Source organism: Mirounga angustirostris, unplaced genomic scaffold, assembly GCF_029215605.1.
Source record: "Mirounga angustirostris isolate CCGP_5_RB_7025 unplaced genomic scaffold, mMirAng1.0.hap1 SCAF_2, whole genome shotgun sequence".
In the NCBI taxonomy this organism is placed as follows: Eukaryota; Metazoa; Chordata; class Mammalia; order Carnivora; family Phocidae; genus Mirounga; species Mirounga angustirostris.
The window spans coordinates 98920763-98947786 of NW_026991710.1; the positions used below are offsets into that span (position 1 = coordinate 98920763).

Sequence of the window (27024 nt, forward strand, 5' to 3'; positions counted from 1 at the left end):
TGTTTGAGCTCTCTCTCTCTCTCTCTCACATGCTCTCTTTCTCAAATAAATAAACAAAATATTTTAAAAAAGGAGAGAGAGATGAGGTCACTTGGTGAATTGATGCAGATGGAGAACAGTTTCAAGGACAAAGCCCTTGGGCATGCCAACACTTAGACGTGGGGTGGAGAAAGCAGCAAAGCTAATCATGAGCTTTTAGGAAGGGGAGGATCAAGAGGTAGAGTGTATTACAAGAAGGCAAACAAACAACAACAACAAACAGGACAATTGGTGGCCTAATATAAAACAAAATGATATGGTGTGTGTGTGAAGAATTAATTACAATTTGCTTTCATGTTAAGATAAAAATGAAGACAACTGAAGATTCTGGAAATTTACTTATCTAAATCTATCTAAATCTTATCTAAATCAATATTCAAACTTGGGGGAAAAATTCTCAAAGATCGGCAAAAATACTGGAAACATCAAAAAGTTTCTAAACACAAGAGTTTAGCTATTACTTGGCTGAGCTCTGACTGAGCTCTGATAGGACTTTCTGGTCATCATAGGTAAAACAGCTAAATTGAACAGAATGCAAAAGTTCTTTCATAAATAGGACAGATATTTTCATAGACCTGGGAAAATTCTCTCTCGTGGAGCCAAGAAAGTGTCTCCTCCGAGAATGTAAACCCTGCTCTCTTCAGCTCAGCAGCACTGAATCTTACAAACCTGAGTAGCCTTTCACGAAGCTGGTGCTGAAGTTACTCATTAGTGTACACGTATTAGAAGAAACAAGAGAGAACAACACTTCCTGTTATTGTCAGTCTGTTTTGAGGCTCAAAAATAGTATATCAAAAGACTACCTTCTGCAGTGAAGCCTTGAATGACCACCTATAAGTTCTGCATACTTTCTGAATGATGTGAACATCCTTTTGTCTTCAGTTCTCAGGACTGAAAATCAAGTGAGTCTACAGCACTAGGCAGAGTACTGTAAAATGCTTGAAGCCTGAGGATTCCATAGTAACCTGAGATCACTACCATTATGATGTCACGGATCTAAGGCTCATGTCGTAACTGCCAAACTGACATACTTGTTTCCCTGATTTGGCCTGCACGTTTTGATTTTTTAAAAGTAATCTTTTTTATTTTGAGATAACTATAGATTCATATGTATCTGTAAGAAATAATACAGAGAGATTACATCAATTTTCTACAGACAGAGACTTCCAGACACTTCCATCACCACAAGGATCCTTCCTATTACCCTTTTACAACCACACAAACTTCCTTCCACCTCCCCCACCTCTTTAATCCCTGGCAATCACGAATCTGTTCTCCATGTGTATAATTTTGACATTTCAAGAATGGTATACAGAGGGGATCATATAGTATGTAACATTTTTGTGATTTGCTTTTTTCCACTCAACATAACGGGAGAGTCATCCGGATTGCCACAGGTGCTCACGGTTCATTTCTCTGTGTCTCTTAGTAGTATGCCAGGATATGGCTGTATCACAGTTTGCTTCACCACCTGCTGAAGGAATTCTGGATTGTCTGCAGGCTTGGGCGTTCACTAATAAAGCTGCTGTAAACATCTGTGTACAGGCTTTTGTGTCAGCGTCGGTCTTCTCTCCTCTGGGCTAAATGCCCAGGAGTCCAATTGCCAGGTCCTAGGGTAGCTGCTCTGTTTTGTTTTTTAAGACACTAACTGTTTTCCAGAATGGCTCTGCCATTTCACATTCTCACCAGTACTGTGGGAGTGATTCAGTTTCCCCACATCCACACTAGCATCCACACTGGCAACTAGTGTTGTCATTTTTTATTTTAGCTGTTCTGATAGCTGTGTCATGATATCTCACTGTGGATTTAACGTGCATTTCCCCAATGGTTAGTGATGCTAAACATCTGTTTGCCATGCGGACATCTTCTTCAGTGTGACGGAACCTACAGTAGTCTGTTAAAAACATTTTCCGTGGAGACGGTGTTCCCTGTCCACTAGAAAACTGACCATTTTACAGATGAGGAGGTGCTTCACGGACAGGTTAGACGCTTTCAATTCAAGCAGCTGCGACATAACATGAAGGATTCAAATCCAGCTGACTCAGGAGGTCACTCAGCTTCCTGTGAGGGCCCCCCACTCTTCTCACACGGACAGTGTCTTTCCTTTGACAACAGTGGAGGACTGAAATTTGATCCTACTAACAAAGTTCATGGTTTCCCTTATAGGCACCTCGAACAGGTATGTGAATCCCTCTCTTTTATTCCCCACTCGACTCTATGGGCCTCAAGGAAAAAGTCTATGTCTGATTTATCATTTTAATTCTCACAAACATTGGCACATTGGAGGAATTCAAAAATTCTCTTGAATGGGTGAGTGAAATAGTTTTCTGGCATGGATGGATGGGGAAAAGGCATGACCTAAACTAGTCTCTCTCTCATTTACTTCATTCATTCAACAGATAGTGTTTGAACCTGTACTAGGAGAAAGACACTTGCTAGGTCTGGGCAACAGAGAGCCAGGCCCAACTCTCACAAAACCAGGATTTAAATGGGGGGGGGGGGCGGCAGAAATTAAACAAAGAGTGTCATCAATAACTGTGTAACACCAGACTCTGGAAAGTACTGCAGAGAAAAATTAAAGAGTGAGATGAGAAATTAAAAGAGGGACCTGACACCTGATTTCAGTTGTGAAGAAGTCTCCTTTGAAGAGCTCCTTTAAAATGAGCTTTAAAGAATAATTAGGGATTGATTAGAGAGAGGAGAGAAAAGAGGAAGGCAGAGGGAAGGGACAAGAAGAGAAGTGTATTGGAAGGGAAGATACATTTTTCAGCTGAAGGGACAGAATGCGAATATGTGACGTTTCAGAGACATGGAAGAGTTTGCTAGTTTGGAGATACAGGCAGAAGGTACAGGAGCATGAAATATGCCTGAAAAAGTAGGTAGAGGCAAGAGCACAAGTCCTGGTAGACCTTTTAGACTTTACTGAGGCCTCTCATCTTAAAACCAAACTAGCACAGAAGTGACATGTAGATAGTGGCCTTCAGACTTTTCACCACTTTTATTTTTTTTTAAGATTTTATTTATTTATTTGGGTGGGGGGTAGCAGAGGGAGAGGGACAAGCACAAACAGTGCTGAGAGTGGAGCCTGACCTGGGGCTCACTCTCACAGCCCTGAGATCATGACCTGAACCAAGATCACGACCTGAGCCGAGATCAAGAGTCAGAAGCTTAACCGACTGAGCCACCCAGATGCCCCTTCTCACCACTTTTAAAGGGACAAGTGCTAGTCTGGACATGTTTGATTGTATTAGAACCATGGAGGCTCATGGGGCAACACTTTCTGGCCTCCCATCAAGCATCTGTCAACAGTTATTTAATGTAAAAATGTAGGCAAACTTATCTCTGCACCTTCCCCAATTCCCAGATTATGTCCCATTTCTCTGCCTCTCCCTTCAGAGAGGTTAGAGATTTAGAGACCAGGAAAACTCTCCTTCTAGAATCTAGTATCTGCTTATCAATACTGATATGCATCAGTCTCACTTGGGGGAGTTTTCAGGCACTCCCTCTCTAACCCCTAGAGGTTCTGATTCATCAGATCCAGAAAACCTGTATTTTGAAAAATTTTTTGAGTGATTCTTGTATGTAACCAGGATTGTGAGTTACTAATCTTCAGGAATTAATTGAGAAAGATGTAGTGTTCTGATTCTATCTTCCCCTTGTAGTAAAGCCAAGGAGAGAAAAGTTTTCTTAGAAAGATAAAGGGAGCTTTCCTTAGTCATGTAATAGTTACATTTACAGTAATAGCTAAAGCTTATTTTCTTCTAAAATACCATTGCTACTTATTTTAACTTGATGAATGAGCTCTAAATAGAATCACAGTGATAGGGTTTGTTTTCATCTATTTCATTGAACACTTAACTTTTCACCCTAAATATCAAATAGAAGAGATAGTATAAGGTGATCCTATGCCCATAATATCAATATTTTTAAGCATGTTGCAAAGACAAGACTATTTAAAAATTTTTTTTTGAAGATGTTATTTATTTGAGAGAGAAGTGAGAGAGAGAGAGAGAGCATGAGCAGGGAGGGGGGTGGGGGGAGGGGGGGAAGCAGACTCCCCTATGAGCAGGGAGCCCGATGTGGGGCTTGATCCCAGGACCCTGAGATCACGACCTGAGCCGAAGGCAGATGCTTAACTGAATGAGCCATGCAGGTGCCCCTAGACTATTTTCTTAATTCAATTTCTTTCTTTTATTTTTTTATATTTATTTTATTTCAATTCCAGTATAATTGTTATTATTAGTTTCAGGTGTACAATATAGTGATTCGATAATTCTATACATTACTCAGTGCTCATCATAAGTGTACTCTTAATTCCCATCACCTACCATCCATCCCCCCACCCACCTTCCTTCTGATAACTATCAGTTTGTTTTCTATAGCTAAGAGTCTGTCTTTTGGTTTATCTCTTTTTTATTTGTTTTGTTTCTTAAATTCCACATATAAGTGAAATCATATGGTATTTGTCTTTCTCTGACTTATTTCACTTAGCATTATACCCTCTAAATCCATCCATGTTGTTGCAAATGGCAAGACTTCATCTTTTTTATTGCTGAATAATATTCCATTGTGTGTGTATGTGTGTGTATATATATATATATATACATATATCACATCTTCTTCATCCATTCATCTATCAGTGGACACTTGGGCTTGCTCCATAATTTGGCTACTGTAAATAATGTTGCAACAAACATAGGGGTGCATATATCTTTTTAAATTAGTGTTTTTCTTTTTTTAAAGATTTTATTTATTTATTTATTTATTTATTTATTTATTTATTTATTTATTTAAGAAGGAGAGAGGGTGAGCAGACAGGTGGGGGCAGGGGCAGAGGAAGAGGGAGAGGGAATCTCAAGCAGACTCTGTGCTGAGCGCAGAACCCAATGTGGGGTTCGATCCCACGATCCCGAGATTATGACCTGAGCTGAAACCATGAGCTAGATGCTTAACCGACTGAGCCACCCAGACACCCCACAAATTAGTGTTTTTCTATTTGGGGGGTAAATACTCAGTTATGGATCATATAGCAATTCTACCTTTAATTTTTTGAGGAACCTCCATATTGTTTTCCACAGGGGGCTGCACCAGTTGGCATTCCCACCAACAGTGCACAAGAGTTCCTTTTTCTCCACAATCTTGCCAAAACCTGTTGTTTCTTGTGTTGTTGATTTTAGCCATTTGGACAGGTATGAGGTGATAGGTCATTGTGGTTTTCATTTGCATTTCCCTGATGATGAGTGATTTGAGCATCTTTTCGTGTCTGTTGGCCATCTGTGTCTTCTTTGGAGAAATGTCTGTTGATGTCTTCCGCCTATTTTTAAATTGGATCATTTGGTTTTTTGGTGTTGAGTTGTATAAGTTCTTTATATATTTTGGATACTAACCTTTCATATCATTTGCAAATATCTTCTCCCATTCAGTAACTTGTCCTCTCATTTTATTGGTGGTTTTCTTTGCTGTGCAGAAGCCTTTTATTTTGATGTAGTCCCAATAATTTATTTTTGCTTTTGTCTCCCTTGCCTCAGGGGATATATCTAGAAAGATGTTGTTACAACCAGTGTCTGAGAAATTACTATCTGTGCTCTCTGCTCGGACTTTTTTGGTTTCAAGTCTTACATTTAGGTCTTTAATCCATTTTGAATTTTATTTTTGTGTATAGTGTAAGAGAGTGGTCCAGTTTCATTCTTTTGGATGTACCTGTCCAGTTTTCCCAACACCAGTTTTTGAAGAGACTATCTTTTTCCCATTGTATATTCTTGCCTCCCTGCTTGTACATAAAATCATGGGTTTATTTCTGGATTCTCTATTCTGTTCCGTTGATCTATTGTCTACTTTTCCGTCAGTACCATACTGTTTGGATTATTACAGCTTTGTGATATACCCTGAAATCTGGGATTGTGATACCTCCAATTTTGTTCTTTCTCAAGATTGTTTTGGCTATTTGGGGCCTTTTGTGGTACCATACATATTTTAGAATTATTTGTTCTAGTTCTGTGAAAAATGCTATTGGTGTTTTGATAGGGATTGCATTAAATCTGTAGATCATTTTGGGTATGGGACATTTTAAAATATTTGTTCTTCCATCAATAAGCATAGAATATTTTTCCATTCATGTTGTCTTCAATTTTTTTTCATCAGTGTTTTATAGTTTTCAGAATATAGGTCTTTCACTTCCTTGTTTAAGTTTATTCCTAGGTAGTTTATTATTTTTGGTATAATTGTGAATGGAACTGTTTCTTAATTTCTCTTTCTGCTTCTTCATTATTAGTGTATAAAAATGCAGATTTCTGTATATTGATTTTGTATCCTGTGATTTTCCTGAACGCATTTATCAGTTCTAGTCTATTTTTGGTGGAGTCTGGAGGGTTTTCTGTATATAGAGTATCATGTCACCTGCAAATAGTGAAAGTTTTACTTCTTCCTTACCCATTTGGATGCCACTTATTTCTTTTTCTTGTCTTATTCCCGGGGCTAGGACTTCCAGTACTATGTTGAATACAAGTAGTGAGAATGGACACCCCTGTCTTGCTCTTGATCTTGGGGAAAAGCTTTTAGTTTTTCACCATTGAGTATGATTTTAGCTGTAGGTTTTTATATGGTCTTTATTATATTGAAATATGTTCCCTCTAAATCTACTTCGTTGAGAGTTTTTATCATGAATGGATATTGTACTTTGTCAAATGCTTTTCTGCATCTATTAAAATAATCATGTGCTTTTTATCCTTTCTCTTGTTGACGTGATGTATGATGTTAATTGATTTGTGAATACTGAATCACGTTTGCATCCTAGGAATAAATCCCACTTGATCACGGTGAATGATTTTTTAATGTATTGTTCGATTTGGTTGGCTATTATTTTGTTGAGGATTTTTGCATCTGTGTTCATCAGAGATATTGGCCTGTAGTTCTCTCTTTTTTAAAAAAAGATTTTATTTATTTGCGGTAGAGCAAGAGTGAGAGAGCGAGAGCGCACAAGCAGGGGGAGTGGTAGAGGGAGAAGCAAGCTCCCCGCTGAGCCAGGAGCCCGATGGGGGACTCAATCCCAGGACTCTGGGATCATGACCAGAGCTGAAGGCAGACGCTTAACTGACTGAACCACCCAGCTGTCCTTTTTTTTTTTTTTTTTTTTTTAAGTGTCTTTACCTGGTTTTGGTATCAGGGTAATGCTGGCCTCACAGAATGAATTTGTGATTTTGGAAGCTTTCCTTCTAACTCTTCTTTAAATGTTCGGTAAAATCCACCTGTGAAGCCATCTGCTCCTGGACTTTTGTTTGTTGGGAGTTTTCTGATTACTGATTCAATTTCATTCCTGGTAATCAGTCTGTTCAAGTTTTCTATTTCTTCCTGATTCAGTTTTGGGAGGTTATATGTTTCTAGGGATTTATCATTTCTTCTAGGTTGTTCAATTTGTTTGCATACAATTTTTCATAATATTCTTATAATCCTTCATATTTCTGTGGTGTTGGTTGTCCTTTCTCCTCTTTCCCTTCTGATTTTGTTTATTTGAGTCCTCTCTCTCTCTCTCTCCTTTATGAGTCTGGCTAAAAGTTTATCAATTTGGTTGATCTTTTCAAAGAACCAGCTCCTGGTTTCATTGATCTGCTCTACTGGTTTTTTTTTAGTTTCTATTTCATTTATTTCTGCTCTAATCTTTATTATTTTCTTCCTTCTTTAGGTTTTGGGTTTTGTTTGTTCTTTTTCTAGCTTCTGTAGGTGTAAGTTTAGGTTGTTTCTTCAATATTTTTCTTGCTTCTTGAGGTAGGCCTTGATTGCTATAAACTTCCCTCATAGAACAGCTTTTGCTGGATTCTAAAGTTTTTAGACCATGGTGTTTTCATTTTCATTTGTCTCCATGTATTTTTTAATTTCTTCTCTGATTTATTCCCTTACAATTTTAAATCTTTGATTAAATGTGTATATTGGAAAACATTATGTAGTGTCGAGAGCATGAGCTCTGGAATCCAATTACCTAGTTTTAATCCTTCCTTATGATTTACTACCTACGTGACACTGGGTAAACCAGTTATACTTCTAAAGCCTCAATGTCCTTATCTGCAAAATCAAAATGATGATAAAAGCATCTGCTTCATAGGGTTGTTGTGAGAATTAAATGAGATCATACTGCAGAAATGTTAGTATGGTACCTAACAGATTAATCCTTCAAACAATTTAGTTATGCTTACAGGAGACAATGAGACTTTTTATTCAAAAATAGCAACAATATAATGGGTATTCCCCCCATGAATAAAGACAGGGAGAGAGAACAGGTAGTAATGCCAATTGAGTAACTACAAATTGCCAAGTTCTTTGCCAGGCAGTTTATGGACATCATCTCATTTGCTTGCAGCAGATTTGTGAGGTAAGAATCATTATTTCCATTTTATAGATGGAGAAACTGAAGCTCAATAAAGTGAAGTAACTGAGAACCACATACCAAATAATCTGCAGAGTCAAGTTTGTCTAATTTCAAAGTCATATAGTTTTTCCTCACCTAAACAATGTTTTCCTTCTGGAGGAGGAAAGAAAATATATTTTAAGCCACATCCCATTTAGGTTGGCTCCCAAATTATTTAACTGACACATATGTGAGTGTTTTCATCAGCTGTCAGTGTTTGCCTATGGTGCCCCTATCCCACTCAGTCTCTCCTCCCTGAAATGGCTGGTTGAGGAACACTTAGCCACTGCTGGTACCATGTCCTAACTCTCAGTCAGGAAGTTTGCATCAGCTCCCAAGATGGACAGGAGACTCCTGTTATTTTACGGAGCCAGATCTGAGGTTTTAGACAGGCAGGGAGTAGGAGGAGTCAGGACTGGGAAAGTCGAATGATTCCCCTCCTGATGTCTAGTGGTTCACTTCGCTAAGATAGATACCAGGCTGTGAATTGTGCCTCCTCAGCTGATCCGCATTCTGGATCAGTATCCCTATGAGTAATTTCTCTCCTGATTCTGGCACTCTGGACTTTCTACTACCACTGATGGATTTTTATCTCTATAGAGGGAAAAAAGGGATGCCCAGGCCTTGGCTGCGAGTGCTCACTCCACTACCCTTTGCTGCCCTCTACTGACCATACCTGGAAAGTACATTTAACCTTTCAGGCCCTTGGCCCAAATAGATACTACAGTGAGTGAAACCAGGCACACAAAATTTGAGGTGCACCAAAAAACTAAGTAAATAAGATATGATATTTTAATTTTAATGTAGTATTTTAAAAAGTCAATTTTCAAAAAATACATGGTGAACAAAATATCTAAATGTACCCTAAAACAGTACTACTAGCTTATATGTACACAGAACCTGCCATCCATCTTTTCATTCAAGAAAGAGGTCTAATACCGCAGTGGCAAATCACGCTATCAATACTGGTCAACCTTTTTCATCACTCACATATATGGGGGAAAAAAACCCAGAAAATTTAGAGTAAGTGAAAAACAAAAATGAGAAGGTCCAAGTGGAACAGATATTGTAACAGTCGAATCCTAAAGAAAACAAGTAAGAGAACAGGGAAAAAAAAAAAAAAAAACTGATTAAGAAAACAAAACCAACTAACATCTTCAGAGTCAAGAAGCCAAAGAATGGGTGGCTATAAAATAAGAACAAAGAAAAAGATTTTTTGGAAATTAAAGATATCATCGACCAAATTAAATGTACTAGAAAGTCTTGAAGATTGAGTTTAAGGAATCCCACTTGACTTTGACACTTGGAACATTCATCTTTCAGTTTTAATGACATAAGATTACCCTTTCTTTCTCAGTAAGTAGAGCTATTTGGTCCTTCGGTAAGGAGTAATTTAATCATTGGAATAATGGAAATGCTATTTTAATTTGTAGAATCAACGTATAAACAAAACTTGGAAGACAACAACTGTAAAAGAATCTGACTAATACTAACATTGATAATATAAAAAAAATGGAAGTCTGAATATTAAGGCAGCAGAGACGTGGAAGAGATAATGTCACAGATCTTTTTCACCTATTTATTTATATAGCAAAAAATCAAGATACACTGTCTAAAATTGATGTAACAAAATACAGACGTAAGCATACTCTTTAAAATGGTAATAACCAGAAAAACCAAAACAATGTAACTGGAAAATGTAGAAGCAGATGGATAAAAGAAATAAGTTTCTCATCTTTCAATAGATGCTATTTCAAGTTCATAAAACAAGAAATGAAAGTATTAACATAGGTTTCAGAGGTATTGTGATAACCACCAGCAGAACAGAAAATATTTAAAAATAGGGAGCTGGAAATGAGGAGTTGGGGAACAGGTTCAGGCAGGGAATTTACTTTTCATTTGGTACCACTCTGTACTGCTTGTTTTTTAAAATGTGTGTATGTATTAATTTTACACTATAAAAGTTAAAAAAAAAAAAAAAAAACCCTCTTTGCAGCTGCAGCTCTTGGCATCATTTCCTTCCCAGCTGCAGTCTCTTTCCTTACACCAGTAGTCAGATCCTACTGAGACAGGAAGGAGTAAGAGAGAAAAGAAAAGTTTCTGCCCTTAATTTAAGTGTCTTGGAATCTTTTTTATTTGTTTGTGCTTGTGTTCTGTCTTTTCAAATGGCGCCACTCTTTGGAATACTAACTTTTGACTACTTTCATCTGTGATATCTAGAATCTTCTTAAAGTCTTGCTAAACTTTGGTATCCTTCTGTTCCTTCTTGACAAAGAGTAATCCTGACTCATTGGCTCTTACTGTGACCGTGGTATTTTATTTTCTTAGAATCTTGGTTCTGGTCAACTACTTCCTAGCCAGGTCCAACTCAGCCTGCCTAGGTAGGAATGAAGTCTATGGAAGAGTGATGACAATTACTACTATCAGAACAAGTAAGACGTGGCATATTAGTAAGTTAAACATAGTGCTAAGGGAGCAGGGTGACGTTCATTACCCCATTCCTCATGCACTGACAGAGGAGAATGTGTTTCACTCCACTGTTCTGGAGAGAACACACTCGGAGGAATTTGGGAGTAGACGTTTTCTCTAGACCACAATCTTGCACCAAAGTGCCAAAAGCATGGGACACGAGACACAAGGAAATGAAACCAGAATATCTAAATTTTCGAAGAAGGCAATAATGTCTCAGGGTCACTCTCCAAATTTGAGAAACAAGGCAGAGGATCATAGGGGAAGGGAGAGAAAAATGAAACAAGATGAAACCAGAGGGAGACAAACCATAAGAGACTCTCAATCTCAGGAAATAAACTGAGGGTTGCTGGAGTGGTGGGGGGTGGGAGGGATGACGTGGCTGGGTGATAGACATTGGGGCGGGTATGTGCTATGGTGAGCGCTGTGAATTGTGGAAGACTGATGAATCACAGACCTGTACCCCTGAAACAAATAATACGTTATGTTAATAGAAAGAAAAAAAGAAAAAGAAAAGGTCACTCCCTGAAAGTAGGCAATATATATGGGAGATAACTACACACGAGTCACCAAAACAAAACAGTAACAACAACAAACACAAAGAAATACACACACATATTAAACATGTGGAAGCACAACGGTTGCTGGGCGCTGTGTGCTCAGTGAATACGGACTCACAGGCTGTGGACTCAAGGCGGGTGCCTCTGGCTGGCTTGCCGTGGGACTGAAACCCAACAGTTCCCAGGTCCTCGCTGTCTCCAATAGAGGGAGCACTAAGTTACCTGCCACGCCATTACCTATTCACTTAATTGGGGGACCACAGTTTTGTTTGTGACAACTTTTTTTTTTTTTAAGATTTTATTTATTTATTTGAGAGAGAGAATGAAAGAGAGAGAGAACATGAGAGGGGGGAGCGTCAGAGGGAGAAGCAGACTCCCTGCCGAGCAGGGAGCCCAATGCGGGACTCGATCCCGGGACTCCAGGATCATGACCTGAGCCGAAGGCAGTCGCTTAACCAACTGAGCCACCCAGGCGCCCCTGTTTGTGACAACTTCTATAGGGGAGATGCAGTTTCTTTGGTGACTGCTGACCCCTTGGAGACTAGAACTAATTCGAGGTTCGAACCAACTTTGAAGAGGCTGAAGAAGCTACGCCCATTCCTGTGAAATCCCCGGACACCGCTACAGCTACCGGAACCCAGGCTCTGCGTAAAAGCCTCTGGCTGACACTGAGCCAACTGTATACGATTGAGAATGAAGGCACTTGGACTTTAATTTCTATGGGCTTTTGTGAGGGGATTTAGTTTGGGGGGAAGTGGAGTCATAAACAAAGAGTGTCCTAGTGTTCAAATCTGGGACATTTTCATGTGGATACAGTCTCTGTGCTCATTTCATCAAAGTCTGGTGAGCCCCTTTGGACAACATGACTGGACGTAATTAGTGATACGAAATGGAACGGCGAGTTAACTTTCAGCCTAGGGCGCTGCATGGCGTTCTACCGGACTCATGGGGCCGGAGTCTTTTGTGGGCAGAAAGCAAGATGCCCTTCAGCAGTTCCCGAAGGACTCTGTGGGGAGGAGGCGAGTTCAGGCGTGTGTGAGCGCAGCAGTAGCGGGAGCAGGCGCGGCTCCGCTAAGGGGACTGCTGCCCTGGCTCCCTTCGGAGGCTGGAGCACCATGGGCTACGACACTGCTTCGCAGCCTTCCATCATGAGTGCGCGGCCTTCTTCCCTTGTCTACATTTGCATCATCCATACAAAACACTGATCGGTTTTTCTTTAAATATTCAGAGTGGACTGTAGAATCTTCGCTCATGGTAACGTGTTAGAACATGTTATACGTTTTTCTGAATACAGACTAAAATACATAGCTACTAAAATTAAAAAAAAAATGCCCGTGAGCATGCTACCTAAAGCAACTCACAGGACGCCTGTGGAACGCACAGTGTAATACACTAAAAAGCTTAAAAAGCTGGCAAATATTCAACGAGAGGGATGCATGCTACTCCACTCTCCGGGTCTCCACTCCAATCCTGATGACAGAAGGTGGTGTTGGGCAGAGATTTGGGGCCCCTCTCTCCACTTTCTCTCTCACACCATCCCAAGCAACAGAGAAAAGACCTTTCTAAGACTTATAGGAGTTCGAGTCAAGTGCTTTCTTATTGTGCCCTTGGCGTTCAGGACGCAGGGCTTCTTGCTCCCACGTTGGAGTGGGCTTGCGCGAGGATGCCTGCAGTTGCCTGGCCATTCCCGGCTCATTTCTGGAGGTGTAGTAGCAAACCCTGTTTCTGCTTGAGATCTAAGCCTCACTCTACCCAGCTTTGCTAGGGAACCCCATGATTTGGATGATAACATACATCTCAATCGCCTTCTGTCTCCTCTTTCTCACTCGTTCAAATTCCAACACAGCATGTAGTTACAAAAACAAGTGAAAGAATGAGAGAAGAAACTGTTGATGGAAGAAGATGCATGCAGCTATCGTACAGCAAAATACTGTGTGTATATAAACATCTAATGATCGCTTGTTATGAAAAAGTGTTTTTTAAAAAATTAATGAAACTTGATACTCAAATACTGTTGAGTTCTCCTTCCCCAACTTGGGGTTAGAGTCATGTAGCAGTCTAGTCTTTTTGGCTGAGTCTGTGCACACTGGAGCAGGGGCACCCTCCTTTGTTCCCTAGTCTCTGAGAAGCAATGAGATATACTAGAAAGAATACTGGCCTTGGGGTCGGGCCTGGGGACAGATTCTGGATGTTTGAAGTTGGGCAAATTACCTAGGCTCCCTGAATCTCAGGCTTTACGTGTGTAAAATGGCAACAATAACCCTCCTAGGGTTGTTGTGAGGATTAAAGGAAATGAGTGTGAGTCAGTGAGACTGCCATTCAGAAAGAAATTCACATCCATGTCTAGGTATCCACTGGGCATGTCCATATCTAGATAGCTTTTAAAGAGGTTTGACATCTTTCCCCTGCATGGAAGTGGAGCCTGAGCGGTCGTGCTTATATTCAGAGGCCTTTTTCAGCACAGATAAAATGCCAAAACAATAAAGATTTTGATAGGATGTGTACCTTTGTGCAAACAAGCTTACCTAACAAAATGGTGCAGATAAACGCAGATGACAATGGACTTTATACAAATAAATGAAATTATGTTTCTCTAGTATAAAAATAGATCAAATGGTAAGAGCACAAAAATAGGTGAAATGGTAACATAAACTGACTTGTGTAATCAGAGGGTCAACTCTTGACATTTTTCTCTCTAGGCCTTTTCTAATAGTTTTGTTGCTAAGGCTACAGTGTTTTTGCCAGATTGGAACAGCATTGTCCACTCTAATGAAGCTTAAGTAGCTTTCCCAACTAGATTTTTTTTAATAAGCATCAGTTAATACTGCTGGCTTTCAAAGCCATGTTCGTGATGAATGGAAAGATCTTTAAAGATCTGTTCTTAGAAAATGTAGCTCATAAAATTTGGAATTTAGCAGCATTTCTATTCCATAGTTATTCCAACACAAATTTTTATCACGGTTACACTGAACAAAATAACTTAAAATCTAATTTCACATATTTAATTAAAAAAAGAATAAGAAATTATTATTTACAACTTTAGCCAAAAATTAATTCCCTAAAGAGTAACTGAGGTTACTTAACGAACAATTCTTTTGACTAGTGGGTAAAGTGTTTCACAACTGCTCACAAATGCACACTTGATTTATTCTTTGCACAATATGGATAAGTTACAGGAAGTCATCTGAGGAAAGTGTAAATACAAATGCACCCAAAGAAACGTAGAGTTTTGTAAAGCGGAGTAAATGAAAACCAGTTTGCTCTGGACACTCAATTGCTAAGAGGATGTCAAAGGTAAGAGCCATTAGGAAACGGGTGAAGAAACACTCCTTTTGATGTGCTTGCTGAGGAGCCAGATGAGCTTCCTTGGTCATGGACAGAAGAGACCATCTAAACTCTAAAAAATGTAGTGCAGTTTGCATGCCCGCTGATTCCGCAATTCTACTTGTGCACTAAAGCATGAGAATTAAATTAAATAATTCATGTGAAGTGCTTAGCCAATTACAGATGCTGTATTTCCGTCCTTGGATGTCTATATTTTTGTAGCCAGAAATCCCACTGTTGATTTCCAATAAGAAAAGCTGAATATTACAGCCTTTAAAGTCAAAAGTTCACCTTAATTTGAATATTGCAGCATTAGTGACATCTGGTGGAAAATGAGTTACAATGCGGCATTATAGCTATTCTGATCTTTCCTGTCTAATAATAATATTATCACTTTCATCACATTTTCACATACCCCTTTCCCCAACTCCATGGGAGGAGTATACTTCCCTGCCCCACTGAAGTTTGGCTCAGCCACTAGACTTGGCCAAAATCAGTGGAATGTGGGCAAAAATGTCAGTGTCAAAGTTTGGAAACTAAGCTTTAAAAGTCCTGGCTAGCTATTGCCCCTTCAATGGTAGAATGAAACATGTGACCTGCAGATTTGCATGAGAATAAAACAAGCACCCCAGATAATCCACAGACTTACAGGAAAAAAAAAAATGCTTACGGTTATTCTATGGTTGTTTGCTATGAAGCAAAAGCCAACTAAAACATGAGATCGTTATACCTCTGTGTAAAATTCCCATCAAGGCTTGACTTCTCTGTCCAATTGATGACACTGGGAGAAGAGTCCTGAAGACCGGGTGTGGTTCAGTCCCATCTGGGGCTCTGTTTCAGACCTCGACAGGCCCAATCGGAACATGTTGTTTTCATTCCTGTACCTACGGTAAGCAAAACCGAGTCAGAGTCCAGGCCAGGCCTATCAGAGGCCTATCAGACTCTCTTGGAATCTTGGCTTCTCTGTTTAACATGGTATGGAAGTCACGCACGTTTTTTTTTTTTTTTTTCCTTCCAAATCTTTATTTAAATTCTACTTAATTAACATATGCTGTAATATTAGTTTCAGGAGAATTTAGTGATTCATCACTTACACGTAACACCCAGTACTCATCGGTCATTCACAATTCTTGAACCTGTTGGTTTAAATATCTCCCTCCTAAGGTGAGCTTCAGGTATAGGAAAGAAGGCAGGACAAGTTTAGTTGGAGCCATAGGCCAAAGCTTTTCCAATTGAGCTTTACCAACAAAGCTCATAACTTTGTATTTGTATTTCTTAAATGATACATAATCTATAAGGGGGGGAAATTAGCAATGTTAGAAATCACAAATTAAAAGTGATAATATTAGGGTCATTTAATTTGGTAAATAAAAACACAAATGACAGAAATTTAAGTATTACCAATGATATATTAAAGTTGCTACCAGTGAGCTTTTGTGGGGGAAGAACCACATTATTTCCGGCCATTTAGCAGAGGCATTGTGTTTCCTAAAGCAGTTACTGCTTTCTGAAAAGAATTTCAAACTTTTGTCCGAAAAGTAGTTCCAGAATTTTCAACTCTCTCCATATTTTTACTGAACTTCCATTTCTGCTTTCTTTCTCAACCTAATGTGTCATGTTATGAAGGTTATGTACAGCCAAGAATGCAAATGTTTTAATCTTACTAGTGACCACTTTGTACTATATCTCATGTTGGAAAACCAGACTCTTGACCATACCTAATTCAAAATCATTTCCATTTCTGCATAACTACTTTTCTTATTCAGGCAAGAGTTGTGGGTGGACCTCTAAAATTAGATAGCTTCAACTCTCAAGGGAATGGGCTTTCGCAACAGCATTCACTACACCCATCATCAAATACGGGGACCTACACTTGTCTTGTAGTGAGAGAATTGCCCTTTATTCTTAACAAGCAGGCAACAGGATCAAACAGATCATTCAGGTGAAATAACAAAGACAAATACATATGTGATAAATCTGTGTAGTTACTTCTTGGAAGCTTGCCATGTACTTTCCTCTCCTTCATATCTCAAACTTCAGAAAGGCCAGGACCCTGTTTCATTCATCCCAATACTTGGCACGTTAACAGGTGTTCACTTTGTAATTTTTGAAGGAATGGATACAGGCTATGTGTTTTTACTTTATAGTGAAGATTAACGAGTTAATACATATAAAGAGCTTAGAACAGTGTCTGATACTAAGCACTTAATTATTACAAAATGAGATAAGATTTAGAACAGAGAGTAGAAGAGACTTTTTAGAAGTCTGCCTTCAACTGACCTTGGCAAAATAAGGAAGACTAGGCTAGCAATAAGGCTAGGAGTATAGAAAAGTTCTACAGCCCAACATATGCTAAAATGAATTAATTCCAAATGACATGTATTATTTTATACAAAGAATGATGCTTATTTTAAGTCCACAGTTATAAGATTAAAGGGGTATAATCAAAGCTTGTCCATTAAATTGAAAGCACCTCCAGACTGACTCAAGTTTGTATTCTTAGGCCCTGGTAGGTACAAGATATTATTTGCTATACTGAATCCATCCTGCTATTTAACTGTGTTAATACCACACCAATATAAAAATATGTTAAGACAAATTAAAATATACGTACTTAACTTTATTACATCATTTAAAGCTTGATTTTATAAAACATAAAAAAAAATTTTAAGTGTTCTGTATCACAGGAATTTAAACAGTGGCAATATACATAGCTTTGTAAGTTCAAGTTATATAAATTAAAATCAAATAATTGGAAATGCTTTTAATACGGAAAATATACAAATAAAATAAATGGCAAAAGGACCTAACAGGAGCAGTATTTCATTACTTACAGATTATCATTAGATAATTTCAGGATCTAAACAAAGACTCTGAATTTTCGGACTTCTTTTGCTGTATTTTATATTTAAATATCTCCCTACCTATATTCCGAATCAAGGTACTTGACCAAAAGGTTTAAGAAGGCATTTAGCTTTATGGCAAAAGCTTTCCATCTACAGTTACCACCTTTAAAGGAATTGACATTAACAATGCTGATGTAATCTGCTAGTTCCCTTCTGAACAATGTGCAATAATTTATACCAACCCTGTATAAAGTCATACAGGTACCAAAAAATGGAACAATTATGCACAGTTCAATAGAAGTATAATGTTAAGTTTTCCCCATCTAAAAATTAACCAGTGAAACAAAATGTATCAACTATAGTTGACTTGGTTTCAGGAAAACCACATCTGAGAGTTATAAGTACATCACTGTCCTTATCTTATCCTCAGTCATTGACAGGAATTTTGTAGGCCACCATGCTATTTACTTTGTGGATTGTAGTAGTCAATGAACGAAGGGACGGACTTCCTTAGAATTGGTAATAAACTGTGGTCCCGACTCTTCCCATTTTTCAGGTACAACCAAATCTTTGTCTGTATGTATCAGTAGATCAAATGAACCTAAATTGGGGATAAGATCATTAAAGTACAATTATTTTTTTCTAAAGTACAACCACCCTTCCTGTGTCTTTCACATTTGAACCATCTATAGTGTCAGAAAAGCTAGTTTACCTTGATCTCTAATCAATTATATTAACTAATTGCTTTTCCTCAATGGAAATTTTAGTACAGAAAATACTGTACTCCTTTTACTTTATGAAAAACTCAAGTTTTTTTTTTTAAAGAGAAAACCACTAAAAATATTTGCAGAAATTAATCATGAGACAGCATGAATCTAAGCCATAGAAAAGATAATACCTTGGTTCTGTGACAGCTGTATCCCAGTGCCCAGAACAGCATCTGGCATGTAGTAGGTATTTAGGATATATCTGATGAATGAAGGAGTAACTAAGAAAACAAAGACACAATTATAGCTATAAATCTTAATTATATACATAGAAATGTGTAGAAAATAAAAATAATGACAGAAATTACATCAAAATATTCAAGAGTGAGTACTGTAGAATACTTTCATTCCTTTCCTTTTCAGCACTTGTAAATAAAATGCAAATAGCATTACTTTAGCTTTATCACAGTTTTCTCATTCATATAACATGACATTTATAATTAAGAAAAAACTTAATGAGCGCATTAATTCTTAAAGTAGTAGCTTAGTCTTTTCCACAACAAATTTAAGCCAGTGTGAAGTTGTATAATACTTACAAGAAACTTCTAATAGTGGCAGAAATGTCACCGTAGCTGTGATCTGTCTGATCACTGAACGGATTTCATCTTGGATAGCTTTCTGAGACTTTTCTCTGGGTGCACTATCAAAGAAACCAATTAATTCATTTTAAGTTTTAACAAGTTATTTGAAACACAGGTAAGATTATTTATCTGATTAAATGCTTCCAAAATCAAATAAGTAATGCATTCAAAAGGAGTTTTTTTTTAAATGAAAATAAATATATGTCCTTAAGAAACTTAGTAGGCACAATATGTATCTCTATTATTTCATTTATCCTTCCAATCATTTTTTAGGGTTGTTCTTAGTATCAGGTCATTAAATAACAGATGACTAGAAAACCTGCCAAGTACTTCAAGTCAGGAAAGCTTCAGCATGTCTTAAAATAAAGATAACAAGCAGTATCTAAAATATTGAATCGATATAATCATTTTGGCATTTTTAGTAATGCCTAAATGTCTAATTTCCTATTGCCTCAAATAAGATGTTACTCGTGTATGGCGTTAATAATTAAACATTTTCTAAAACAGACCAAAGGCTTCAGGAGCAAACTCCATCATTTCATTATGAGAGATAGTTCAGAGTTTACAGGTAAGCATGCCTAGGACAATGCTAGAAATTAGCATATAATGATGGGCATCTCCCATCCAGATAATCTAAAAACTTCAGTTTAATGTCTAAGGAGGGGCGCCTGGGTGGCTCAGTTAGTTAAGCGACTGCCTTTGGCTCAGGTCATGATTCCCGGGTCCTGGGATTGAGCCCCACATCGGGCTCCCTGCTTGGCGGGAAGCCTGCTTCTCCCTCTCCCACTCCCCGTTTATGTTCCCTCTCTCGCATGCTCTATTAAATAAATAAATAAAATCCTAAAAAAAAAAAAAAAAAAGGGAATGTCTAAGAAGTTTGTAGCATTAAATGAAATACAGTAGAGCTGCACAGTAAGCTGGGAGAAAGTCTAGGATAATACTTCATGGTTAAAAGTACCTTTCTACAATTCATGAAATGGCCCACCTAGGACGGACACCATGGTAGCTTTACATATAGCATCATAAACACTAAAGTTTGAAATTTATGGATTTAGCCTAAGCGCAATTATGTTAAAAGTCCGTGATAGGCAAAATTCTTTCGTGAGCACAATTTGTGAGCCCAATCCTTCTCCACAGGAGATTAAAGATCACATCTAACATACTTAGAAACAAACTACTTTATGTGAAACTAGTTCAATATAAGTAGAACTCATCTAGTAAAAGAAAACAGTTTTGGAAAAAGATCTGTAAAAATGGAAGCAATTTACTTCATACTTACCTGTCGTCTTTTGCAGTCTTGTCACACTCAATATCAAATTGCCACCTTTCAAGGACCTCACCACTTTCAATATTTGAGATGACAACCACCAGTTTCTGAACTGAACACTTGTATAACCAATCTGCAATACATAACAAGGAATCTTTTTTGTTTCACTGCATTACAAAACAACTCTCTTCCCAGGTCTCACTTTCTGTCCTCAGCAAATTCCTACCGCTAGTATTTCGGAACTCTGCCAACCTGTACAGAAAACCTGCCCCACAATAACCTAGCTCCTGTTTTCAAATTCTCAGTATTTGTACCAGATATAGTACTGAGTGCTGAAGACAGAGTAGAAAACATGAAGTACACCCTAATCCAAGTAAGATGCAGGAGATGGCCATTAATCTAATCACTGCACCGATAAATATAAGATTATAATTGTGATAAACGCTATGAAGGTGCAGTATGTGACGCAATGAGAGCATAAGAGAGGAAAACTGGACTCACTCAGGGAGTTCTCACTTGACTTCAGTTCTACAAATAAATTATCATTAAATATGCAAAATGATACAGAAAAGGGTACAGGTCTTAAATATTGAAAAGGGAAGAGCATCTGACCAGAGGATTGAAAGAAGGGTAATACAACTGCAGTAAAGAAAGGGGAGAATGAACAAGGTCAGTTTGTGTACGATACACAGGGGTCAGACCATGCAAGGCCATATGGGCCAAATTAAAGAAGTTACACTTCAAGAACCAGGGAAGTCATTACTGTATTTGAAGTATGGTATGATGTAATTAAATTTGTATTTCAGAACTATCCTTCTGGCTGTGATGTGGAAAGTAGAGTAGAGGTAAAGAGGGGATCTAGAGACACCAATTAATTAGCAATTCAAGCAAGAGGTAATGAAGGCTTAGAGAAGGATAAGCTGGTAGAGATGGATCAGTAGATAGATTCAAGAGATTTCATGGTTCAAACTGTTAGGATTTATTGACTACTTATGAGTAAGCAAGAAGAAAGACTGAGATAGCTCCCAACTTCCTAGTTTATATCACTAGTTGGATGGCTGATCCATTCACTGAGAAAAAGAATGCAAATGGGAGATGATGCTTAAGTTTTAAGATTTTATTTTTAAGTAATCTCCACACCCAACATGGGGCTGCAACTTCATATCTCGAGATCAAGAGTTGCATGCTCCATTGACTGAGCCAGCCAGGAGCGCCTTAAGTTTAGTTTTCAGGTATCACTGCGATAGCCAGATGAAGATATCAACGGAGCCACGAAATATATGAGCACAATTAGGAGAATTGGGTTGGATGTACATTTGTGAGTCAACTACACCAAGGTTGTTAGTGAAGCTATGTACATGTCAGAGATCATCCTAGAGAGAGATTATAGTGAGAAGAGGGCCTCAGGACAAGCCCTGAATTAATCTTGGAAATTGGGATAGTATACTCAGGAATCTGTAGTGTTTTTTTTTCTTTTTTTAAGAGACAAAACAATTTTGTAATATTTAGGGTTTGTGGGCCACCTAGGTCTCTGTTGCATAGTCTTTAAAATAAAAACAGCCCTTTAAAAATCTGAAAACAGGGCACCTGGGTGGCTCAGTTGGTTAAGCGACTGCCTTCGGCTCAGGTCATGATCCTGGAGTCCCGGGATCGAGTCCCGCATCGGGCTCCCTGCTCAGCAGGGAGTCTGCTTCTCCCTCTGACCCTCCCCCCTCTCATGCTCTATCTCATTCTCTCTCTCAAATAAATAAAATCTTAAAAAAAAAAAAAAATCTGAAAACATTCTTAGTTTGCAGGCAGTACAAAAATAGCCACTTGCTAGACACGGGCTGTCGTATGTATCAACTTTTTCTTGACATATATCAATTTTTCTCAATTTAGCTCTGAAAAGGAAGAAATTGGGTAGTAACTTAAGGATTTGGGGTGGGTGGAAATTTTTTTCTTTTAAAACTGAAGAGAGATCAAAACAAAGAAATCAAAAATACCAGAGAAGAACTAGGATAAAATCCTTAAGGCTAGAGGAATGGGGATTCAGATTGAACAATTTGCCTCTAAGAAGAGCAATTCCTCCATTTTAACTAAAATAAAAGGGAGAAATTAAATAGGAAGGTCTGCATACATCCGAGGTGAAGAAATATCCTCAGTGTAGTCTTAAAGGAGACAACCCAAAAACCAGTAGCTTAGGTGGGGCTTGCTTCTCCATCAAAATAAGATGACATAGATTATTAGTTGCTTACTAATAATCTTACTTTTTAGCCCTGAATAAAAAAAAAAAAATTAATCTAATTTAAAAAATAAAGCTACTTGATACAAAGAAATATATATGACTCATGAATTAAGAAAAAAAAGATGACTAGTGTTTTTTGGAACTAGTTTTGGAAGATCAAATGGGGAGCTAGGGAGAAACATCCTACAACAGAAAAATTAGAAGTGGGAATCCTAAGTAGAGAAAAATATGAGGGGAAAAAGGAATAGATGGAGAACAAGTATTGATTCAATATAGTAATTTCTTGAGCTAAAGAAAAACAGTGAGTGTTCAGATAGAAAAGGCTTACTGATTAAAGGCAGGATTTTAAAAAAGACAAATGGAAATATATAAAAAATAAAACTCTACTGGGTGCTCTATTACTTAGTAGTTCTTTTCTTTAAGTTTAGTTTCCAGGTTGGATCCAATTTTATTTTCCTTTAAGTAATGATGGCTTTAAACTCTAGGCAGTTACAGAAAATATATGTTAAAAATATACAGTGGATTTTTCTCCAATAGTGAACACCATCATAAGGACAGAAAATTCCAACTTGTTCCATCTGGCTACATGAACTGCAAAAATCATTTCTAAGGAAGTTGATGGAGACAGTTTTGTGAAGCCATATCAGATTCCTAATATCAAAATATTCAACCCACTCAAACTGCAGTATGGGAAGGGTGGACTTTCTTTCAATTTATATATTATTTGCTTCCTTCCAATTAAGAATCACTATATTTGAGGTTGTAGTGTTTTATACCTTTTTGTACAGAGCTGAAAAATGACCACCAAGATGCCAGAAAATATGGGTTCTACAAGGCCTGCAAAACTCAAAATGGTTTGCAACAATTAAATACCTTTCAGCTGTTCCACCACATCATTTAGGTATTTTATGAGCTCAGGATCAGTTGTTACAAGCAAGGTGAGTCCATATTTCTGCACTCTAGTAAAGGTTTCAGATGGATATATGCCACGCTGATATAAAATGCTGTTGATGCCAAATGCTGGAAACAAAAGGAATGTTAAAGAAAAGTCATTATCACTTTGTAACTCTGGAAAATAAAACATATTTAGATGTGGCTACGTTTCATTAATGGCATAAAACCATAAATGCCTTAACGTGTTTGTGGGTGTTTTGCTGAAAGCAGAGTAGGTAAAAAGTGGCATTAAACATTCTTAAAACCTTGCTTCTAATTAAGAGAGAACACGATACCTGCATTTCTGTGGCAAAAAAAGAGAAAAACGCCAAACTGCATTAATCTACTGTCAAAGTAGTACTACAACTCACTGTAATCCAAGTCCCAATTCAGATTATGTGGTTAGAGGGTGTCAAAATAGGCTTTTGCATCTCAGTTAGCAACTGATTAACTGTTCTCTGCAATGCTCTCAGCAAACCTTTCCCTCTTTTTCCTCCTTTTCTCCTCACAAGTCCTGCCAGATCCTATCAGAAGGCCCAACTGTCCTGGTCCGGAATGGCGTTTCCTAACTCTAGTCCATCACCGCCAATACCAGAATCAAAGAGGGGCCGAGGGGTTGTTAAAAATATACGTGGCCCCCACCCCGGTCCTACTCCGTCTGAAGTCGCGGAGGCTGGGGGCGGGCGGAAAGTGCCTGGCTCTGTAGTTGAAAGCAACGCTGCAGGTGGAGGGGCTACATCGCGCCGCAGGCCTCAGCAGCACCTAGGCCTCAAGCTCCACCATTAGCAAGGAGCCCGGAGGCGGCGTCTGCATCCGCTTCTTCCTAGATTCTCCCGCCGGGCAGGAGGCTGGGGCAGAGAGAGCTTAATTCGCGGCCTCGCGGCCTCGCGGCCTCCCCTCCACCCCCTCCCGCTTCCCCCGCCTCCGCGGCTGAGCCCCGGGCCTACCGGGCGGCCTGGCCTCAGTTCACCCCGCCCTCCGGCCTGCGCGAGGACGACTTACAGAAGAACTCGGCCACGATTTCGGCGCTCCCGCGCAGGGTGATGCCTTGCTCCCGGGAGAGCTGCAGCGCCATGGCCAGTCCTACAGACGAAGGAGTGCGCTTCCCCCGGCAGAGAGCGACAGCAGAGACGCCCACAGCAGTTCCCCGCCACTCGTTTCAAAAGTAACGGCGCAGCACGCGCTCGGGCCTCCGCGCAGGCGCGATGAGCCTCTAGGCCCCGCCCCGTGGGGCGGGGCCTGCAGGTCCTCTGGGCGCTTTTCGGAGCTGGCCTGTCCGCAGGCGCAGGGGGTAGGCGTGGTCGCCCAGTTCTGGGTGGTCAAGCTCCGCAGGGTCCCGGCTGGGCCTGTGTAGTTGTGGTCTACTAGACCGGCCTGAGGGAAGAAGACGCCAAAACCTGGTTTGGGTTTTTTTTTAAAGATTTTATTTATTGGGGCGCCTGGGTGGCTCAGTCGTTGGGCGTCTGCCTTCAGCTCAGGCCGTGGTCCCAGGGTCTTGGGATCGAGCCCCGCATCGGGCTCCCTGCTCCGCGGGGGACCTGCTTCTCCCTGTCCCACTCCCCCTGCTTGTGTTTCCTCTCTCATTGTCTCTCTCTGTCAAATAAATGGATAAAAATCTTAAAAAAAAAAAAAGAATTTATTTATTTATTTGAGAGAGAGCACATGATAGGGGGGAGGGTCAGAGGGAGAAGCAGACCCCCTGCTGAGCAGGGAGCCCGATGAGGGACTCGACCCAGGGACTCCAGGATCATGACCTGAGCCGAAGGCAGTCGCTATAACCAACTGAGCCACCCAGGCGCCCCAAAACCTGGTTTTAATGGCCGCTCCGTAGGCGTGCGGAGTGAGCGACCAAGGAGCACAATTTGTCAGTTTCAGAGCTGTTTTCAAGGTGATATGAACTGTCCGTCAGCTGCATCTTAAGTGGCCCCAGTGATCCCTAGATTGAAACTAGCGATTGAAACTTTTCCTAGATGCTTTGGGAGTCAGTAAAGAAACCGCGTGCGCGGTAGCCAAGCCACAGCTTGAGAGAGCCTGATTACTCTATGGAATCGCGGCTTTTCTTGAGAAATTGGGTTAGGCTTAAAGGGATGAGCCGCGGCCTTTTTTGTCCTGTGTTTTTGTCTATCCTGGGCTCAGCCTATTTCCACCCAGTTCCGCTGTGAGGCAGTCTGGAGCGGCAGGGACTGCAGTCGAACTTAGGCCTGGTCTACCCCGCGCGTACGCTGCACCCACAGACGCCGATGAGGAATAAGATCTCATTCATCAAAAAGGCCCACGTACCCTGAAGAACTTTTCAGGGAATTTTGACTCACAAACTCATTGACTTCCTGTTAGGATGAGAAGTACTAAAGGGCACAATTACTGTTCATGTCAATTACGGAACAACTTTATTCTTAAAGCAGCTAGAAAAATTATTTGTAAAATGAAGTCTCAAAAACTATGTACCAGCTATACTATTGAATTATATGAGAAATGCATTCGTGTTTTATTTTTCTATTAACAAATTACCACAAATTAATGGTTTAAAATAACACCCATTCATTATCTTAGTCATGTAGATCAGGAGTTCGTATGATATAGCTGGATGCTCTGCTTAAGAGTCTCCCATGGTTGAAATAAAGGTGTCTGCAAGTGGAATCTCATCGAAGATCTGGGGTTCTCTTCCAAGCCCCTTGGTTGTTGGCAGAATTAATATCCTTGTTTCTTGGACTGAGGTGGTTTTGCTAGTTGTTGGCCAGTGGCAAATTTTGTGCCTTTGCCAGGTAGTTCTTCCATAGGCCTTCTCATACTTTCAGTCTCTCAGACTTGATGGAGATCCCTTTTAAGGATTCATCTGATTAGGTTAGACCTAGTCAGATAATTTCCTCTTTGATGAATTTAATCCGGGAAGTGATATCCCATCATATTCACAGGTTCTGGCCACACTCAAGCAGAGGAGATTATTTATATAAGATGTGCTCCTTAGAGGCCATGGATTTTGTGGCCATCTTAGAATGCTGCTTATGACAGTGTTACATATCAGATTTTGATCAGTTTGAAGAGTAAAACATAGGTAATAGGCCGAGTAATCCTAAAATATTTTCCTTACATCCTTTAGTCTCTTGTACCTGTGTGTTTGTGTGTTTGACTCACCATCTTTTCACTCCTTCCACCAGGAACTTAGCATCAGAATTCTGGCATCACACTGGTAGAGCATGATGCCCACCTTACTACAAATAAAAATTGTTTCTCTTTCTAAGGAACTTTATGTCAGTACAGAGCACTTCAGGAAAGACTTTCTTCAGTTTCATGGTAATATAGTTTTGAAATTACCTGAAGATACAAATAATTGTTAGTATAATTTTGGAGATTCTAGAGCTTAAAAGGCTGGCAAAATAGATGTTTTCCATATATAGAAGTATTAAATATTTTTTTTGTGCTCTGTGAGATGTAAGAAATAATTATGTTTAGAAGACCAAGTCTGTACTTTTTGAGGAGTTTGTAATCTAGTTTTGTTTAAATATGCATACTTGAGGGGCGCCTGGGTTGCTCAGTCTTCAGCGTCTGCCTTCGGCTCAGGTCATGATCCCAGGGTCCTGGGATGGGAACCCCATTGGGCTTCCTGCTCAGCGGG

At 39.3% G+C, this 27024-nt stretch overlaps 2 protein-coding genes across 8 annotated transcripts in view; both read right to left on the reverse strand.

Annotated features, from left to right (window-relative positions):
- LOC135363539 (rho GTPase-activating protein 20-like) overlaps positions 1-14840 on the reverse strand; it is a 39357-nt gene extending 24517 nt beyond the window's left edge. Inside the window, exon 1 of the mRNA XM_064584021.1 lies at positions 14641-14840. Within this exon, the coding sequence (XP_064440091.1) occupies positions 14641-14840 (200 nt within the window). The remainder of the gene's footprint in view (positions 1-14640) is intronic.
- Positions 1-27024, reverse strand: part of LOC135363637 (mitotic spindle assembly checkpoint protein MAD2A-like) — a 58977-nt gene that overhangs the window by 488 nt on the left and 31465 nt on the right. For 4 of the 7 annotated variants that reach the window (XM_064584995.1, XM_064584992.1, XM_064584994.1 and 1 more), the window contains 6 exons: positions 24414-24785; positions 23352-23498; positions 20264-20384; positions 18940-19043; positions 18535-18624; positions 12471-18237 (listed from right to left, as the gene is read on the reverse strand). In XM_064584995.1, coding sequence (XP_064441065.1) covers positions 18122-18237; positions 18535-18624; positions 18940-19043; positions 20264-20384; positions 23352-23498; positions 24414-24486 — 651 coding nt within the window. In that variant the 5' untranslated portion in view covers positions 24487-24785 and the 3' untranslated portion in view covers positions 12471-18121. Of the gene's footprint in view, positions 1-6590; positions 11372-12470; positions 18238-18534; positions 18625-18939; positions 19044-20263; positions 20385-23351; positions 23499-24413; positions 24786-27024 lie in introns of those variants that run through there. The other 3 variants (XR_010409515.1, XR_010409514.1, XM_064584996.1) reach the window with 3 other exon arrangements.